The sequence below is a fragment of the Lepus europaeus genome, chromosome 15, assembly GCF_033115175.1.
Source record: "Lepus europaeus isolate LE1 chromosome 15, mLepTim1.pri, whole genome shotgun sequence".
Taxonomy (NCBI): domain Eukaryota; kingdom Metazoa; phylum Chordata; class Mammalia; order Lagomorpha; family Leporidae; genus Lepus; species Lepus europaeus.
This window is the reverse complement of record NC_084841.1, coordinates 76272962-76286053: the sequence shown is the minus strand read 5'-3', so window position 1 is coordinate 76286053 and position 13092 is coordinate 76272962. Positions and strand designations below refer to the sequence as shown.

The 13092-nt window shown below is 44.7% G+C and overlaps 1 protein-coding gene across 1 annotated transcript in view; it reads left to right on the top strand.

The window, feature by feature from the left end:
* Positions 1 to 12398, top strand: part of LNPEP (leucyl and cystinyl aminopeptidase) — a 108481-nt gene extending 96083 nt beyond the window's left edge. The window contains exons 15-18 of the mRNA XM_062212366.1: positions 1905 to 2066; positions 4723 to 4863; positions 5457 to 5538; positions 6328 to 12398. Coding sequence (XP_062068350.1) covers positions 1905 to 2066; positions 4723 to 4863; positions 5457 to 5538; positions 6328 to 6459 — 517 coding nt within the window. The 3' untranslated portion in view covers positions 6460 to 12398. The remainder of the gene's footprint in view (positions 1 to 1904; positions 2067 to 4722; positions 4864 to 5456; positions 5539 to 6327) is intronic.
* The last annotated feature ends 694 nt before the right edge of the window (positions 12399 to 13092 follow it).

The window sequence follows — 13092 nt, the reverse complement described above, 5'->3', positions numbered from 1 at the left end:
ACTTTTTGTCTTGCAAAACTGAAACTCTTCCCATGTCCTCCTCACCTAGTCTGGTCACTACTATCCTACTTCCTGTTTCTATTAGTTTCACTACTCTAGGTACTTCATGAAGGCATCTTCATAAAGCGGATAGAAAATGACTGTTATGAAATAAACTACATTTCAAAGTTTTTTGCACCAAAACACCTTTTAATTTTTCTATGAATTTTTTAAAGAAGATTTATTTATTTGAAAGGCAAAGTTTCAGAGAGGGAGAGACAGAAAGAGATCTTCTATTCTTTGATTCATTCCCCAAATGGCCACAGTGGCCAGGGCTGGTCCAGGCCAAAGTCAAGAGCCTGGAACTTTGTCCTTGTTTCCTACATAAATAGCAAGGGCCCAAGCACTCACACCATCCATGTTGGCAGGTAGCTGGATCAGAAGTGGAGCAGCCAAGACTCAAACCAGTGTCCAGATGGGATGCCAGCATTGTAGGCGGCAGCTTAACTTGTTGCACCACAACACTGGCCCCTTTCTCTGAACTTTCTGAAGTATCCTCATGTACATGAAATCATACAGAATTTTCTTTTAATGACTTAGCTTACTAGCAAAAGTTTCATCCACGTTGTACCATCTGTCAGAGTTGTCTTTTTAAAGTGGAACATTTCCGGGCCGGCACCGTGGCACAGTAGGTTAATCCTCTGCCTGCAGTGTCGGCATCCCATATGGGCGCCGGTTCTAGTCCCAGTTGCTCCTCTTCCAATCCAGCTCTCTGCTATGGCCTGGGAAGGCAGTAGAAGATGGCCCAAGTGCTTGGGCCCCAGCACCCATGTGGGAGACCAGGAAGAAGCTCCTAGCTCCTGGCTTCGGATCGGTGCAGCTCCGGCTATTGTGGTCATTTGGGGAGTGAACCAACGGAAGGAAGACCTTTCTCTCTGTCTCTTCCTCTCACTGTCTGTAACTCTACCTCTCAAATAAATAAATAAAATCTTTAAAAAAATAAGTAAAAAGAAAAGTGGAACATTGATTGTATGTATATGCCACGTTGTGTTTATCCATTCATTCCTGCGCAGACCATTGGGTTGCTTTTGCTTTGTGGTAGTTGCGAGTAATACTGGGTGTACAGATAGATGTCTCTTTGAAACTCTGCTTTCAGTTCTTTGGAATATATACCCAGAAGTGTTCATTTTTGAGGAACTGCTGTATTGTTTTCCATAGCAGCTATACCGTTTTATGTTCCCACCAGCAGTGCAGTGTTCCTCTCCAACACTTGTCATTTTCTAATTTTTTTTGATGGTAGTCATTCTCATGGGTGTGAGGGGACAAACCATCTTTCAGTGTGGGAATAAGACATCATAGCTAGAGGTGACATTAAATGCTTTGGCTGCTGATGGGCTCTCTCCAGGTCCCTTACTGGGAATTACGACGAAAGGGTTCAGGCTTCAGATGGGGAGTTGGGGTGGCAAAAGGGGATGGGCTTCTTGGCTCTGAGATGTTGGGAAAGACAGTAGGATGGGTTCATCCCCTCTTCCCATACCCTGTCTCCTCCTCATGGACTACTGTGTGGTGCCCAGCACACTGTGGTATAACCAAGCCACTAACTGTTCCTAGCTTTGAGTTCCTGAGAGCAGGGGTCCCCCCTTCTCCTTGCCCTCTCCTTCCTCCTCCCCCCACCCTTCTGCTTCCCAGCATCCAGCTAGATACCTTGCTGCTCCTTTGTGAGTGCTCTTTGTCTTCAGGTGGACTGATGCTCTTTCTGTAAGTCATACCTCTAGGAAATTAACCTGTCTCTACCGTCAATCATGCCATGAAGACTTGTAGTCATTACTGTCCTGACGCCAGCCCACCACCACTACTGCCTTACCACCACTGCCTTTGTGCTCATTGTGTTTTCTTGTTCTCCCATTGGACCACCTCTCCCACAGCCTGCCTGCTGATGTCATGACCACTGTGTTCAAAGTGGGAGCGCAGACGGACAAAGGCTGGACGTTCCTGTTGAGCAAGTACGTCTCCGTGGGCTCTGAAGCAGAGAAGAACAAAATCCTGGAAGCTCTTGCCAGCTCAGAGGATGTGCGGAGACTTTACTGGTAGGAAAGCACCTGAGGAGTCTGACCTGCACGGTGGGGTGAGGAGCCTCTCAGGCGGGTCTGTCCTGGGGACTGAGCCTTTCCATTTCCACATGGGTTGCACACGCACTGCCCAGAAGCACTGGCAGCTGTCGGGAAGCACAGCCCCGGCCAACTCCCTGATCCTCCCTCCCCTTGCTGTGTGCTCTTAAACCCCATGGTCAGTGGTTTATTTTGGGGGGCCAAGGCTTTGTTCTTTTCACACTGTCATTTTGGAAATGCAGACACTTCAGGAAAAAAGTAACACGTCAAAGCGCATGGCTCTGCTTTCACATGAATTTATTTGCCAAACTTTTCCTTGTCAGTATCTTGCCAGTAAAGGCCTGTGTGAGAGAAGGAAGGGCAGTGAGGTGGGCTCAACAGGACCCCCCTGACAGTGGCGGGTGGCAGAGAGGAGAATATGGAGGTGTCTGGTGTAAAGGACACAGAAGGTCCCGGGTCTCTACCTCTCTCACGTAGTTTTGTTCAGTAGGATCCTGATGGCGTCTCAGAGATGTCCTCAGCACCTGCTAGTCCCACATTCTTCAGTCCACTGTCAGCAGACACTTTTTACAGTAGCCACCAGCCTCTGACCTCTGCAAATAGAGAAGAGTTTTTGTTTTTAAATTACATCGGCGGGGACGGGCATTGTGGCACAGCAGGTTAAGTCTCTTCTTGGGATGCCCGCATCTCATATTGGAATGCTGGCTGAAGTCCTGGCTGCTCAGCTGCCAGTCCAGCTCCCTGTTAACACGCCTGGTGAGGCACAGGTGATGGATCAAGTCCTTGAGTTCCTTCCACCCATATGGGAGACCCGGATGGAGTTTGACCTGGCCGAGACCCAATTGTGGCCATTTGAGGAGTGAGCTGGTGGGTGTGGATGAGAGATAAGAGACACTGCTCTCAGCTCCTCCTCCCGCCCCCACATCACTCGCTTTTCAAACAAATATATTTTAAAACACGCATATACACTAGTAACACACTAATGAATTCCCACTGTAAAGTGTTCAAATGGTATCTAAGAGTGTGGGAACAACATGGAAGATCCCTCCCCTCCTGATCCTTCACTCCTGTTCTCATTTTCTCCTCTCTGTTAGCAGTGTCGGACCTGGTCTGTGATGAGCACCCCTAAACCAAAGAATTGGAAATCTGACACGTTTCTGTTCCTAAGCATTTCAGATAAGGGATGCTGAACCTTTTCAACCACATAACTTTCTACTGTACCCAGTGTTTTGTGGCATTCTTTTAGTGAAGTGTCTGTGAAATTTGCCATGTTTCTTCATGTAGCCTACCTCATGTTTTTGTGGTTCGTAGTGTTCCATAGTGTGGAGCTGTCATGATTTATTTACCCATCACAATTTGTTGGGCATTTGAGTCTCTTTTTCAGATGTGTGTTTTCTTGCTATGTGGATAGGATGGTATAGCATAGTAGGTGAGAACAGTTTACAATCAGATGCCAACCTTTAGTATTTATTAGCTGCCTAATTGGAGGACAGTTACATAACCTCAGTTTCTTTGTAAAAAGGAGCTGGGTCATAAATGCCTAGTCCGTAGCGTTGTCAAGGATTTAGAACATTATCTAGTACGTAGTATCAATATAATACCAACTGGTAATATTAATTGCCCGTTATTAATATTAATTAATAAGAGTGTGTTCTTCTTAAAAAATTATTTGAGATACAGAAAGCTCCCATCTGCCAGTTTGCTCCCCAAATGACTGCAACAGTTCAGGCTGGGTCAGCACTGAAGCCAGAGGCCAGAACACAATCCAGGTCTCCCTCGTAGGTGTCAAGGACCCAGTCACTTGAGCCATCACTGCTGCCTGCCAGCATCTGCGTTGTCAGGAAACTCAGGTTAAGAGCGACACATAAAATCCAGGTGCTGCTGTGGGTCACAATGTCTAACTGTAGTCAGCGCCTGCCCCAGGAAGAGGACGTTCTGAAGTGTATCTTCATTGTCAGATCATTCAAACAGCTCAGCTTTTTAGGAGTATTAACGTAATACACCTGCCTGTTCAAATCAAATAAGGTGTTTACCAGAAAAAAAAGTCTCCAGAATGGTAATAAATTCTGTCAACATTTTTTAAAAAGATTTATTTATTTATTTGAGAGGCAGAGGCAGAGAGAGAGAGAGAGAGAAGTCTTCCATCTACTGGTTCACTCCCCAAAAATGGCTGCAACGACTGGAACTGTGCTGATTCGAAGCCAGGAGTCAGGAGCTTCTTCTGGGTCACCCACATGGGTGCAGGGACCCAAGGACTTGAGCCATCTTCTACTGCTTTTCCAGACCATAGCAATGAGCTGGATTGGAATTGGAGCAGCTGGGACTCAAATCGGCACCCATATGGGATGCCAGCCCTGCAGGCGGCGGCTTTACCCGTTACACTACAGCGCCGGGCCCTTCTATCTATTTTTTCCCCAAATATCCTTGTATCAAAAGCTGTTGTTGTTTGTCAGCATTTGTAAACGTCTGTCTTTCATTAAAAAAAAAAAAATCATGAGGGAAGAGTCCTAGACTACTCAACATTTACTTTCTTTGAATTACTCTAGAACTTTAATCAGGAAACCAATCCCAGCTTAGGTTCAGGTGTTGCTCTTTGTGAATAACTTTTGGAGGCTAGATCTGTTTTGCTCTTCAGGTTGATGAAGACTAGCCTTGATGGAGATATCATCCGAACACAAAAGCTGTCGTTTATCATCCGAACAGTGGGCCGGCATTTTCCTGGACACTTGTTGGCGTGGGATTTTGTCAAAGAGAACTGGAATGAGCTTGTTCAGAAGTAAGTTTCTCACGAATTACTGACGTTCGGCGTTCTCTGGCTGTGCTCCTGGAAACAGTTCCCAGGGTTGTGTTGGTTCATAGGAGTTAGGACTTGCTGTGACAGACAGATGCTTCTGTGACTGTTTAACTGAAACATCCAGAAGTGTTCACGTTTGTCAACACAGTGCCATTGCGTGGGTCATGTGACCCTAGTGTTGTGCGCAAGTCCTGATCGGGCCCAGCCACGGCTGATGCTGGGTCCACTCAGCTCAGTGTGGCTGCAGGCCCTTGTGGGTTGAAAATACCTCGTTTCCCAGGCGTCAGTTAAGAGCTCACACCCAGCTAGACAGCGCATGTCAGTTTCTTTCTTCCTTTGTGTCTTTTAAAGCCACAGTGACATTTCTGGGAGTGTGATCTGATCTGTCAGGAGATGAAGTGGATTAGTGATTTCTCTGGCTATCTTGAGCTCCTCCCTTTTTCTGCCCACCGCTGACTCCCTGGACTGCAGTCCCAGGACAGGCTCCACTCTCTGGCAGGAAGGCATCTCCTTTGTGCTTTGCTTGCGCAGCAGCTGTCTCATTTTTTTTAACTCTTGTCTTTGTGTTTCTTCAGGTTCCACCTGGGCTCCTATACCATACAAAGTATTGTTGCGGGATCAACTCACCTGTTTTCAACAAAGGCCCATTTGTCTGAGGTGGGTTCTATAAAATGTGTGGAGGGGGGCTGGGTAGCTATGTCCCCCAGGCTGTGCAGTTTGTTTGAGATGGTGACCTTAGTGGGAATTCCTGCCTTCCTCTGCTGGCCTCATCAGGGTTAATGATTCTGCACCGAGATTTCTTCTGCATGGTAAGGAGGGAAACTTTGATGCTGCTCTCAGCAATATAAATAATTTAAGTGGTCATAAAACTGTTTTTGGAGAATCCAATTGAAAGGTGAATTTATAGTGCCAAGCCTAACTTCAGACTCTATTTATTGTTACTAGATAGGTTTTTCTTATTATTTATTTGAAAGAGAGAGAGAGAGAGAGAAGCTTTCATTTGATGATTTACTCTCTAAACAGCTTGAACAGCCAGAGCTGGGCCAGGCCAGAGCCAGGAGAACTCATTCCCACGTGAGTGGCAGGGACCCAGGTGCTTGGTCTCTCACCTGCTGCCTCTCAGGATTCTCATTAGCAGGAAGCTAGAATCAGAAGTGGAACCACAACTCAAACCCAGGCGCTCCAATACAGGATGCAGGCATCCCGAGTAGCATCTTAACTGCTGCACCAAATGCCTGCCCTCCCCGCTTTTTTTTTCTATTTTAAGTTAGAAAAATTCATTCTTGTGCAAATAAGGAGAATTCAGAATTCCGTGTGGGTCCTTGAGGTAACAAGTTTCCTTCTGCTGTTTTCAAGATACCAGCATAGCCACCACTAACTTGACGCTTGCTTGAAAAGGACAATAAACCTCTTGAATTCTCTTCAACGTCTCTGTGGAACTTACAGGTGCAGGCATTCTTTGAGAATCAGTCGGAGGCAACTTTCCAGCTCCGTTGTGTCCGGGAGGCTTTGGAGATCATCCAGCTGAACATCCAGTGGGTGAAGAAGAACCTCCAGACTCTGCGGTGGTGGCTGTAGCATGCGCAGCCCCTCATTTTGTCACCCGTTTGGAGAGCTTGTGAACTTGGGCTCTGCTGCTTTTGCAAAAGCCACGGTGAAGCCAGGCCCGCTGCCAAGTTGTTTGCACTGTTAGGAGTTGTAGTTAGCTCAGGGCCCGACTGTGTTTCTCATCCGTCTTCTAAAGTGTCTTTGGGCAGTGTGTAGTTATTTATTACAAGTGTACGTTCACCTATATGCCAACTGTCTACAAAAATGATGAGTAATTTTTCTACTTTGAAGATACACAAATGAGCGGGGAAACATCAGTTTGGAAATTCTGTTCTGTTTCTCAGTATCCAGAAAGGTTCTGACGCAGTGAAACAAGATCAAGTCTACCGTTAAGAGCCACCATCTTTGCGGGCCGCTGGCGCCTCAGCCGTCTGCCACTTCTTGTTGGTAGATGTTACTGGGCTGTGGCACCGAGTTAGCCTCCAAGAGTGGTAACCGAGACAAGGAAGCCTGCAGCTGTCCAGAACCCATCTCAGGTGTGCAGATCTACTTTGATTTGGAGTTCTGATTAATCTTTTGTTTTCTGAAGAAGTTTAATATCTATAACTATTGCTTTTTTTCTGCACAATAGCCAGGTGCTACAGAATTTTTAAACTTTTGTTGTACTGAAAAGCTAAATAACAAGGCCAAAAGGTTAAATTTTCCAAATAGTGAACACTGTTTTTCCCATCTTTTGTAGCATTACCACAGGGAATTGTTCCAAAACGAGTTGGCTTTCATCGTAATTATTTTATTCGTGAATGCCAATATTTCCCAAGTCCATACCTCTGTCTCACTCCCTGCCATAGACATGCCTTATGTTATAGGTGAGTCTTTCTACATTTGTGGCAAGCATTTTGTCAACACTGGTCTTGTTCATCATAACTTTGATCACGGTCACCAAGAATGCAGTTTGTTGAAGTTGCCTTTTGTCATCCCTGATCATTGAATCATGTGCATGTGTGCACTTTTATGTTTTGTGATAAAGTAGCATATTGGAAGCATATTTTTAAACAGGGCCTTTGAGAAATTGAAAATTTTTATTTGACGTTCACCATAGTACCTTAAAGGAACAAAGAGAAGATGGGATAGGAGTACCTTGAATTCGTATTTCTCATGTGGTGGGCTTTGAATTTTTTCCAGTCTCAAAAATAGTACTTTGCTTTAGTTAGAAAAAAATCAGTTTTTCTTTTATTGTGGCCAACTAACATTAAAAGGAGTGGCCAAAGAAAGAAAAAAAAAAATGAGGGAAAATATCCAAAACTCTGGCATTTTACTCCTTCTGAAGGAGAAATACTGTACTTGAATTTTTGAGCTATGCAGACTTAGACCTAGATTGTTGTGTTTCTTTGATTCTTAGGAGAAAAGCTTTCTTCCTAATAATTCTTGAGAAGTTTGTATTTTGTTTGAAAACGGCTTCTATGTACATAGAAAGGATAGTTGCCCATTTGTGAGCACTTCAGCACTCCACAGAGTCAGACATTGGGGGAGAGGTCACCTTTTTTTATTCAGCAGGTATAAAGTTAGAACTTGTGGGATTATGTATAAAATTATATTTTATTTTATTAAGATATTTTTATATAACAGAATTTAAAAGGCTGGCAAGCTCTAAAAGATAGCCTTCTAGTAAGCCTGGTGTGTTTTCCCGAGTTGGTCTTTTCCAAGCACTCATCTCTGTGTTGCACAGCAGAAACCACATCCTGGCAATCACAGCACTGTCTAGAGGTGTCTCACTGAAACTGAGGTGTTTGTAGGGCTTTATTCCTCTTGTGCTTGGGAAAACGAATGATACTTTTAGTCACTATTGAAAATTAGTTTTTGTATTTTCAAAATGAGGGGAAAAAATCTACTTTTGAAGGTTTTTTGGTTGCTGATTTTTTACCACATTATATTACTAAATTCCACTTTGATACAGAGTTTAAATTTTGCTACTTCTCAAAATCAGTTCTACCTGCCATTCTTGACATTGCTTCTGAAATGTATGTGAACTCTGCATATGGCAAATCTTGTCTTGGTCTTATATCATTTTTGTCCTGTGAATGTGTACGTGTGGCATGAGGTGGGGGCATTGCTCTAAGATCAAATCGTAGGTTGAAGAGAGGTAGCTCATGATCCATCACCGTCTCCATACTCACAGGCTGTTCGTTCCCATGATATCAGTTCCATAACGTGTGTGGTTTTATTTGTAGCCTTCACCTCAGTTATTTGTAATTTGAACAGGCTTCATATCAGTTTTTCCCACAGAATTCCATCATTTTTTAATGTTATGCTAACATCATTTTTAATGTTATGCTAACCCATCTGCATGGAACGTCTTAGGACTAACCCTGAGTCAGGAGTTCAAGGTTGAAGAAGAGGCAGCACTGCCGTGTACTGAGTGTAATGGTGATTCTCCAAGTCCCTCCCCTGACCACCCCACCCCCACTCCCAGCCCCGCCCCAACGTTATATAGCCACGTGTTGGGAGAACCCAGGCTGCAGCACAAGAGACCTGGGCTGCCATTTCAGGGGAGCACAGAGATTCGTGACTGTTGACCACTTGCTGAAGAGGTGTTCTGCTCATTGCAGGGAGACATTCGGCACAGCTGTAATATAAAAGCACATCGTACTAGATTACTACTAGGGAAGATAGAATGGGAAACCTAGAGTTCTGGAAGAAAAATGATGGTTACGAAAGTAGAAATTGGAGAAGTCCAGCTTGTTCTCCTAATGTGAAGTGATTAGATCTGTTCATCTCCAAGGAGTGTGAGCTTCCACCCCGTTTGCCTTCTTCCATCTTGTTCTGTTTCAGTCTCTTTCAGTGAAATTGTGTTTCGTTGTTTCTGTGTGCATACATTTTGTTAGTATGTCAGCCTCCACTTAACTGTAGTTTTCTTTGCCTACGCATTCTCACTGTGTGGGTCTGAAGGAACAGAGAACTGTCAGAAGAGTGGTGGGCACACTGTAGCTGGAGCTGTCAGTGTTACCAGGTGCCAGAGTCCTCTCTGAATATTGACAACAAATGAAAGTTAAGAGCTGAGTGTTTTGGAGAGCCTGTTACTGGGTTGGATTTTAAGAGTCCAAACTGAAGCATGAGATTGCTGGACACTCACCTAAACCCTGTCTGTGCTGTGGGCTGCAGGGAAGGTCTGTGTGTCTCGGGTGTCACCACCAAGGAGACAAAGGAGTCGCAAAACCAGATGTGGTCTATCCAAGCTTTGAGGTCATCACAGCAATGTAGCTCTTCCCAACTTTGCCTCTGTGACTTGTTTTTATTGGAATTAACTTTCTTAAAGAGTTTCCTCTCCAGCCCCAATCCACCCCCAACTGCATCTCCTTCCCCAGTTTCTATTTTATAAAACAAAGGCATGTATGTCTGCTGGACTTTGCATCCATTTACTCTGTGTCTGCCACGTGGAAGGTGGAGGTCCAAATGGATGGTGTGATCCCTCTGCCTCTCCCTTTTCCTTATTGCTCCCATGGACAATAGCTAGTAGAATCGTTGATTGATGTCTCTGGGTGGTTTTGGGGGAATTTGTAACTTTAAGATATACATATGTGCTTTTTATGTTTTTATATTTTACATGTGAATGTCCTGATGAAAATGATGTGGTATCCTATGAAAACCTCTCCTTTCCACCCCATATTGCCCGCGTAGTCGACAGCTACAGAGCAGTTCCTTGGGGGCCTGTTCTGGAAGGGGAAGATGGTGTCGGGGGATAGCAGGGTATGTTCTTTTGAAAATGTGTCCAGAGGTTTTGCTGCTGTATTGTAAGTGCTGTTTCTTTTTGTACTCCGTCATCCAGGAGGTCCAGAAGTGTGGCAGCTGTCCCAACAACCTTTCTCCTCCTTCCTGCACGAGCAGGAATGGCAGTGTAGCCATAGTGGCTGTTGTTCTTAATCTAGACTTGGGGCCATCCCTCCAAGGATATGTACATGACATGCTGCTTTCTTATGTTCCCGTGTATACTTGTTTCTTGCACGGATGCTTGTGTGTGTGTGTGTGTGTGTATCCTTTCTCTTCTTGCCTCTTTTGCAGCACCTGCTAGCGTAGTTTGCTTCTGGGTATGGGAGAGCGCGAGGCTTGGACTTAACGAGTATAAATACACTTGCTCCTACAGTGTGTTACTGACTCATGGTACTGTGTTGTCATCTGGGCCTGGCAGTACCTGATGGAAGAAATGTGGAGCCTCCTCTTGTACCCATCCTGGGTTGCCTGTTGCACAGTAGCAAATAGGGTAGTTGTCACGGTAGGGTACTTACGAGGAGGGAGGAGTTGGGATGAGGGGAGGCAGGGACAGGTACTTAGTGTATATATGTATATATTTTGACGACCATCGTGTATTAAGTCGTTGGGTGCCCAGCTTAGAAGGGACCTGATGAACTGTGGAGTTCCGGATGTATAACAATCTCCTCCTTCCCCTCTCCCTTATTGCCCATGTGGGCGATATCTTTGGAGTAGTTCCGATTTTTTTTTGTTAAAGATGCTTTTGCTAAGGGTGGGTGGGCAGTGGTTTCAGGGTGAGGGTGTGTACTTTTAAAATGTGTATCACTGTTTTTGCTGCCTTTTTTGGGTCATTTTATCTCCTACATGCATTGCATGGATGTGTGAAGATCATCAGGCTCCTCCCGTCCCAGGTGTTGGCGGTGTGGTTGAGGCCTGGTATTGCAGTTGCTGGTTGGTTTCTGGGGTTGGTGGGTGTGTGTGTGTGTTGGGTGTGTGTGTGTGTGTGTGTGTGTGTGGCTGCTGCTGCTGCTTCAGTACTTCATTGGGTCCCTGGTAAGCACAAAGTTCTGGATGAATAACTATCTCCTCTCCTTTCTCTTTTTTATCCAAATGGGCAATAACTGTAAAGTAGCTTAGATTTTTTTGAAGTTTTTTTGGGGGTGGGAGGGACCTAAGGACGATGTATATATACTTTTTTAAACAAGTGTACAGTTGCTGTTACTATTGTATTACTTCATTTTGTACCCAGTCCTTCTCATGGAGGTTCAGGTACTTAATGAAACGTGAGGTCCGGATGTATGAAAATCTCCTCTTTCCCCTTTCCTTATTGCCTCTGGGGGCAATCACTGTAGAGTAGTTAGGATTAGTTTTTTCACTCTACACTCACCCACAGGATGGTGGGGGTATGTATTTTAAGAAGCGTATATAAGTGTTTTTGCTCTTTTGTGTGTGTGTCTGCTTCATTTTGTACCTAGAGTTTTCTGTGGATACTTAGGTACATAATGAAAATTGAGGTTCATTCTATGAAAAAAATCTCCCCTGCCCCCTTCCCTTGTTGCCCATCTGGGCAATAGCTAGTAAAGTAGTTGTTTCAGTTTGGGGTGGGGAGGGGGGATAGCTTGGCTTGTAATTTTTTTTAATGTATATAAAAGTTTGCTGGTTTTATTTTCTTTTCATTCTCAACCTGGTTTTTTGTTTGGACTTAGAGGTGTCAAATGTAGTGGGAGGTCCAGACCCAGAAGTGTAGTGAATTTTGTTTCTGTGTGCATAGGCTGCCGTGTGCAAGGCCCACGCTGTGCTCAGGTTTGCTTTTGGTTGGGGGTTTCTAATGGGCGATGGGCTTCTTAGAGTAAAAGGCCAAACATGAGTTTTTGATGTGTATATATTTTCGCCCATTGTTGGTGTTAGCTCCATTATGAATTTGTTCTTTTGTGTGATTATTTAGGTACTTAATGAAGTTGAGATTGACTCTATGAAAAATCTCCCATGCTCCCCACCCCTTGTTGCCCAGTGGGCAATAGTAGAGTAGATGTTTGGTTTTGGGGGGTGGGGGTCTGGGTGTGTATATGTATTTCTAATGTATATACGTATTTGCTATATTCTCTGTGCAGACTCCTAATGAACATGGAGGTCCAGACGTATGATAACTCTCCTCTGCTCCCCTTCCCTTGTTGCCTCAGGGGCAACCATTTTATAACGTGGGCTTGTTTGTGGGAGGGAGGGAAGGTGGGAGGGCTTGTTTGTGGGTGGGGAATGGGTAGGGGCACAGGATAGCATATATACTTTTTTCTGAGTGTACATAACTGTTTTCATGTTGCCGGTTTTGTACCTGGTTCTTGGCATAGGTGCAGAGGTCCCTAATGGAAACCAAGGATCAGCATATGACAAATCCCACTCTCCCTGTGCCCTTGTTGCTTGTTTAGACAATGGCAAGTAGGATAGTTGTGTGTTCTTTACTTGTTTGTTTTGGGGAGATTTATATTTTTGGATTTTTGGTAGGGCTGTATCTCCTGTTTCCTTGTGTGTGTCGTCTTTTGCGTAGCTATGTAGGACCTGATGAAGAGCGAGTGACGTAAGGTGACAAATCACCTCTTCCTTTCCCACCTCGACTGCAGTAGCTGATATAGTTGCTGTCTTGTGGTTATTTCTCTTTTTCTCTAGGGTATATGCTTTAAGTAGTAAATTCATACCTACACATACAGTTTGCTTTTTTTTTCCTCTCCCATTGTTTCCCTTGAATACACAGTCCCTTGTAGGCTGTGAGTGCACCTAATAAAAATAGAGGCCCCCTGAATCCCTGCCATCTGGCATGCCAGGGGCGCAGTGTGGTGCTGTAAGGAATGGCACTAGGTGTGCAGCAGGTGATGGGAGTGGACCTGGGGACCTGGAGCTGTGGAGGCCAATCCAATCCCACACATC